This window comes from Neomonachus schauinslandi, chromosome 16, assembly GCF_002201575.2.
Source record: "Neomonachus schauinslandi chromosome 16, ASM220157v2, whole genome shotgun sequence".
Taxonomy (NCBI): Eukaryota; Metazoa; Chordata; class Mammalia; order Carnivora; family Phocidae; genus Neomonachus; species Neomonachus schauinslandi.
In genome coordinates, this window is record NC_058418.1 from 13,923,234 (window position 1) to 13,929,933 (window position 6,700).

Sequence of the window (6,700 nt, forward strand, 5' to 3'; positions counted from 1 at the left end):
AAAAAAAAAAAAAAAAAAAAAAAAAAAAAAAAAAGAGTTATCACCCTTACTTTAAGAGGGAAACTGAGGCATAGGGAGGTGAAGTCATTTGCCCAAGACCACATAATCAGGAAGCGGCAAAATTAGTTTCAAACTCAGGTTTGGGGGCGCCTGGGTGGCTCAGTCATTAAGCGTCTGCCTTCGGCTCAGGTCATGGTCCCAGGGTCCTGGGATAGAGCCCCGCATCGGGCTCTCTGCTCAGCGGGAAGCCTGCTTCTCCCTCTCCCACTCCCCCTGCTTGTGTTCCCTCTCTCGCTATCTGTCAAAAAATAAATTAAAAATCTTAAAAACAAAAAAACTCAGGTTTGTCTGACTTCTGATGTCAAATTCTTAATCATTAATCCATGCAGGCACCACTGAGTTAAAAAACATTAAGTTTTATATTCAACACATATTCAGTGAATCCCTGCTCTGGGCCCAGCCTCATGCTAGGCAGTACTGGAATGCAGCCGTGACCAAGACACCTCTGACTTTAGGAGTTCAGTGGGAGAGACTGGGGTGGGATAGGGGAGGCAGAGTCAGAGGGGTCATGGCTGATAGAGCATTGGAGGCTGCAGGAAAGTCTGGTCTAGAGCCTGAGAGCTATGGAGAGCCATGACAGGTTCCAACCAGGGTATCGACACTGGTCAAATTTTAGTGTCACAAAGATTCTACTGGCTGCCATGGGGGATGAATCTGGTACAATCCCAGGATAAGGACCTCCAGGGCAACCCCCCACCCCCCGAAGCCTCTGGGGACAGAGCTAGACAAACAAGGAGTTCCCAGGTGTACAAAGATGACCTGAGTGGCTGGAGAACAGTGATTAAAAAAAAAAAAAAGCAACCATATAACCCCCTGCCCACACCCAATAAGGGGCAGGACCCATCCTCACTTGTAATCGAAGTAGTAGCATTTGAGCTGGGCCATGTAGCGCTCGAAGGAGGGAATGTCCTTGCGCAGGATGCTCCACTGGGCCCCAATCTCCAGAATGTCACCTGTGGGTGACAGGGCAGGTTCTCAGGAGGTGCCTGAGTCCCTCTCCTGACCACCACTCCTGCCATTCCTCCAATCACCCTCAGCCCATCATTCCCACCTGCCCCAATGACACTCACGGGCCAGAATGAGCTGCTGTTTGGTCAGCTTGGTCCCTGTGGTTGGCAAGAAGTTGAGCTCCAGCAGAACCAGCTGACAAGGAGAGCAGAGAAGGAAGGAAAGAAAGATGGGACCTCAAGTACAGGTTACTTACTTTTGCTAAGCCTTAGTTTTCCCACCTAGGAAACAGAACTAATCATCATCCCTGACTCAAGGCTGTTGTGTTTTAAAGGAGTCAATCCTCAGAAAGCACTCAGAAAAGGGCCTGGGCACACTGAGTGCCCATTTAGGATGACCTCATGTTACAATTATTAATAGCCCCACTGGGGAAACAGGAAACACCCTCCATGCCTGACTCAATGGAATCAAGGGGGGGGGGCACGCTAGCACCTTTAGTTCTTGGCAGGTCTTTTCCACAATCCACTGGGTTGGGCCCAGCTACACCTCCCATCCACCCCCAAATCTACACCTGGGAGGGAAGGGAGCTAACATCCCCCCATCGTCCAGCCCACACATCACTTATCAGACACGCCCCATTCAGAGGCTTAGTTCAGCCCACAATACTTGTACTCTTTCCCAAACACGCTCGGTCTGAAGCACCCTGAGCACCATTCTGGTCCTCTCCTATAAGAACATTTTTTCTAGATTCAGTCCTGTCCTCAAAACTCGGCTGCCCCACCTCTCCCCAGATGCGTCCCTAAGTCCCAGATCTCTCAGACCCTGACTTGGGTCTGCTCTAACCACACAACCCTTCATCTCAGCCTTCTTTCATCACCCTGTCCAGTCCTCATTCCCCACTTGCTCTCCTCAAGAACCCACCATCAGAAAAACTCCCAATACTCCCATCCTGCCGCTCCAGCCAGCTAAGCCTCCAAACACCAAAACTTTAACCCCTCACTTAGTTATGCCTGAACATTTCCATCACTGCCTCCCCCACCGCCCCCGCACTGTCGGGCCGTGTTTGATCCGTTTCAAACCTCTTCTTCACCCCTCTAAGCTCGCAGTTTGGCAGTTCCGAATCCTTCACCCTACTGGATCCCCCAACCCGTCCTGGTGTCGCCCGTGACCGGGAACTCGGCTAGGTCTAGATCCCTCGCCCCGCCGAACCCTACCTTGAGACGGCCCAGCTCTTCACCGCACTTGCTAAGATTGGGGCTTTTACGGTTCCATTCGCCCTTAAGTTGCTCGTACATGCCGGCTGCGACCTGCAGGACTGCACCCGAGGCCGCCGCAGGGCCCGAGTTCGAGGTGCCCGGCGCCCCGTTCACCGCCGTGGCCGCCATCTTCCGTGATGCGGCAAACCTCCGGCCCGATTTACGGCAGCGTCGCCTACAGACGCTCACCCGGCGGAAGTGGGGCCGGGAGGTGGAGCCCAACGCCGGGGGCGGGGCTACGGCTGCCGACCTCCGCCCGCCGCGGTTCGCGTTCAGGCGCTCTCGGGGAGGTGCCCTTGGAGTCCGGCCCTTAATGAACATGTCAGTCAGAGCTCCGCCTCGGCTGTCATTCAAGATGGTGACCGGAAGTCCCCTCCTGCCCTAACTGAAAATGGCAGCGATAGCAACGCTTCCCCGCCTACCGTAACCAATATGGCTGCCATGGCTTCAGCCCAGGCGTTCGTGACGCTACGTTTCTGTCTTCGAGGTTCCACCTTCATAGAAGGTTCATTTAAGCCAGGAGGGTGCGGTAGTGGAGCTGTGCCATTATTTCCATTTTATAAACAGGCTTTAAAAGGCTGGGTAACCTTCCCAGAGACTAACCGCTGAGATTTGAACCGAGGTCTTTCTCTCTAGTCTCTCAGTGCATCCTTCCACATTTTCTCCAGGCTTATAAAAATATGCACAAACTTTACAAAAATCATCCAGTCTTATGCCTTAAATACCACATATACGCGGAAGATTCCCATTTTTTTATCCCTACTCCTGATTCCTCCGTATATATCACACCTGCCTATTCAACATCTCCCCTTTTCTCAAACCCAACTCTTCCGTCTTCTTTAGAATGTCAGCTCCACAAAAGCAGGGATATTTATCGGTGTTCTTTATTTATGTATTCCCAGCATGTGGTACACAGTCAATGAATATTTGTTGAATGAGTGAATAAATGGATATGTAAAATCACCTGTGTTTTTAAAAAGTTTTTTTAGAAGTTTTTATTTCAATTCCGGTTAGTTAACAGTGTTATTTTTAAAAGTTTTAAAACAAAAACTGAATCGTGCTACACGTATTTTTTAAAAAGCAAACATGTTTGGGGCGCCTGGGTGGCTCAGTCGTTAAGGGTCTGCCTTCCACTGGGGTCATGATCTCCAGGTCCTGGGATCGAGCCCCACATCGAGCCCCACATCGAGCCCCACATCAGGCTCCCTGCTCGGCAGGAGGCCTGCTTCTCCCTCTCCCACGGCCTGCTTGTATTCCCTCTCTCGCTGTGTCTCTGTGTCAAATAAATAAATAAAATCTTTAAAAAAAACAAAAACAAAAACATGTTTGAGAACATGTTTTCAATTCTTTTGGGTAATAAACCTAGCAATGGAACTGCTGGATATGGTAATTCTATGTTTAACTTTTTGAGGAACCACCAAACTATTTTCCACAGCAGCTGAACCATTTTACTTTCCAACTAGCAACATATATGTGTTCCAATTTCTCCACATCATTGCCAACACTTGTTCTATCTGTTGCTGTTATTTAAATTATTATAGACATCCTAATAGGTATGATGAGATATATCACTATGGGTTTTTTTTAATATTTATTTTTTTATTTTAAAGATTTGTTTATTTTAGAGAGACAGAAAGAGAGAGACAGAGAGAGAGGTGGGAGAGGGACAGAGGGAGAGGACAGAAAGTCTCAAGCAGGCTCCACCCTGAGTGCAGGGTCCTACCGGGGGCTCCAACCCATGACCCTGAGATCATGACCTGAGCCAAAACCAAGAGTCATACACTCAGCTGACTGTGCCACCCAGGTACCCCTTAAGATTTTATTTTAAGTAGGCTCCACACCCAACATGGGGCTTGAACCTGTGACCCCGAAATCAAGAGTCACATACTCTACCCACTGAGCCAGCCAGGTACCCCAACTCTCACTATGGTTTTGATATGCATTTCCCTGATAACTAATGATGTTAGACATCTTTTCATGTGCCTATTGGCCATTTATATATCTTCAGAGAAACATCCATTTAAGTCTTTTGCTCATTTTTAAATTGGGTTGTTTGTGGGTTTTTTGTTGTTGAGTTGTAGAAGTTCTTTTTATTCTAGATATTAGTCTTTTAAAAAAATATTTATTTATTTGAGAGAGATAGAGAAAGAGATCATGAGCGGAAGGGGCAGAGGGAGAGAGAATCTCAAGCAGACTCTGCACTGAGCATGGAGCCAGACACTGGGTTCGATCTCACAACCCTGAGATCATGACATGAGCTGAAATCAAGAGACGCTTAACCAGCTGAGCCACTCGGGCGCCCCTCTAGATGAGTCTTTTTTTTTTTTTTTAAGATTTTATTTATTTATTTATTTGACAGAGAGAGACACAGCTAGAGAGGGAACACAAGCAGGGGGAGTGGGAGAGGGAGAAGCAGGCTTCCCGTGGAGCAGGGAGCCCAATGTGGGGCTCGATCCCAGGACCCTGGGATCATGACCTGAGCCGAAGGCAGACGTTTAACGACTGAGCCACCCAGACGCCCCTAGATATTAGTCTTTATCAGACATACAATTTACAAATATTTTCTCCCCTTCTATGGGTTGTCTTTTCACTCTCTTTGATTCAGAAAAGTTTTTAATTTTGATGAGGTTCAATTTGTCTGCTTTTTCTTTTGTTGCGTGGACTTTTAGTATCATACTTAGGAAATCATTGCCAAATCAAAGGTCAAGATTTTCACCTGTTTTTTTTCTTTTTTTTTAAAGATTTTATTTATTTATCTGACACAGAGAGAGAGAGAGAGAGAGCACAAGCAGGGGGAGTGGGAGAGGGAAAAGTGTCTTCCCGCTGAGGAGGGAGCCCGATGCGGGGCTCGATCCCAGGGCCCTGGGATCGTGACCTGAGCTGAAGGCAGATGCTTAACCAACTGAACCATCCAGGTGTCCCTTTCTAATTCTTCTTGAGTCAGTTTTGGTAGTTTTTATATTTTTTAGAAATTTTTCATTTCATCTAGGTTATTCCATTTGTTGCTGTACAGTTGTTCATAACATGCTCTTATAATCATTTTTATTTCCATAAAGAAGAGATAGATCAGGGGCGCCTGGGTGGCAGCCTGAACGGACTAAGGACAAAACATGATATTATCACATTTTCCTTATTTGCATCAGTGCAGTTAATATTGTTGATGAGTCTTTACTGCTGATTATTGTGCCGCATGGCTTGACCATCCCTGACCTCCCTCCTGAGCCCCAGATCTGACATTCCTGCAGCCTCTTGGATGGCCTCCTCCAGAAGTCTCTCAGACCTCCCACACCTGCCGTGACCCCAAAGGCCTCAGTCTGTCCCCAAAACCTTCTCCTCTCCCTGGTCATCTTAGGGACAGCCTCTTTTTCCCTCAGTCTTCATGGCAGAGCCCTGGACATTTTCTTTTCTTTTTTTAAGTAGGCTCCGTGCCCAGCGTGGAGCCCAATGCAGGGCTCAAACTCATGACCATGAGATCAAGACCTGGGCTGAGATCAAGAGTTGGATGCTCAACCAACTGACCCACCCAGGCACCCCAGCCCTGGACCTTTTCCTAAATGTCTCCTTTGCTCCCATTCCCTTCATGGCCCTCCAGCCCCATGGTCTGTTCACTAGGCCTCCTGAGCATCTCTCCCACCTGCTGCCTCCTCCCCTCCCTACAGTAGGCTTTGGTCTAGCCCCATCCTCTTCTGTCCAGATCTCTGGCCTCCTGCCTCCCTGGGATCTCTGCCTCCAGTCCTGAGCTGTCCTCCTCAGGAGCACCTTTCTACATCTAACCATGTCCTTTGGCCTCTCAGCTCTGAGTACTCTTCTGATAATTTCCAAGCTCCAAAACATGACCTCAGCGCCCTTGCCTGCTCTGGAGCTTTGCTATCTCATCATGGACAAGCTGGTCCAGCTGTCTGCCCTGATGTCCCCTCAGAGTATGTGTCCCCTGGGCCTCTACTCCCAGAGTAGGGGAGTAGAAGAGAGTGGTCACAGAACCTCCATAGTCACTTCACCCAAGATCTCTGATGAGGGACTGGTGTTGAGCTTATTAGGTGGAGAGTGGGTAGAGTACAAGGTGTGTTTGTGTGTGTGTGGGGGGGTATTTTGTTTTGTTTTGTTTTTGCCTTTCAGATTTTTGCCTTCTTGACAGCACATTTTCCTTTCCTCAGCTCCAGGGGTGGGCTCAATTTGCTTAAACCTCTGGCAGTGTGAGTAGTAAAATGGTGAGCTCAGGACCCATCCCCATCCAATCAGAGTGACTGATAGGACGTGCTTGGGAATGTTGGACTCCAGCCCCTTCTTTCTCTGGACAATAAGATATGTGGACCTCAGACCTTGAAGGGGGCTGGCCTGAGGTTAGAGACCACATGCAGAGGAGGGCAGGTCAGGAAAAGCTACAGAGAAATGGAGCCAGACCCCTATAGACATTGAAGACTTCTGGATCAAACTGT

General features: G+C 48.4%; 1 protein-coding gene across 1 annotated transcript in view; it reads right to left on the reverse strand.

Annotated features, from left to right (window-relative positions):
• Nucleotides 1–2,585, reverse strand: part of PSMD8 (proteasome 26S subunit, non-ATPase 8) — a 7,032-nt gene extending 4,447 nt beyond the window's left edge. Inside the window, exons 1-3 of the mRNA XM_021701126.1 lie at nucleotides 2,223–2,585; nucleotides 1,131–1,203; nucleotides 911–1,013 (exon numbers count right to left, since the gene is read on the reverse strand). Coding sequence (XP_021556801.1) covers nucleotides 911–1,013; nucleotides 1,131–1,203; nucleotides 2,223–2,585 — 539 coding nt within the window. The remainder of the gene's footprint in view (nucleotides 1–910; nucleotides 1,014–1,130; nucleotides 1,204–2,222) is intronic.
• Between the last annotated feature and the right edge of the window lie 4,115 nt (nucleotides 2,586–6,700).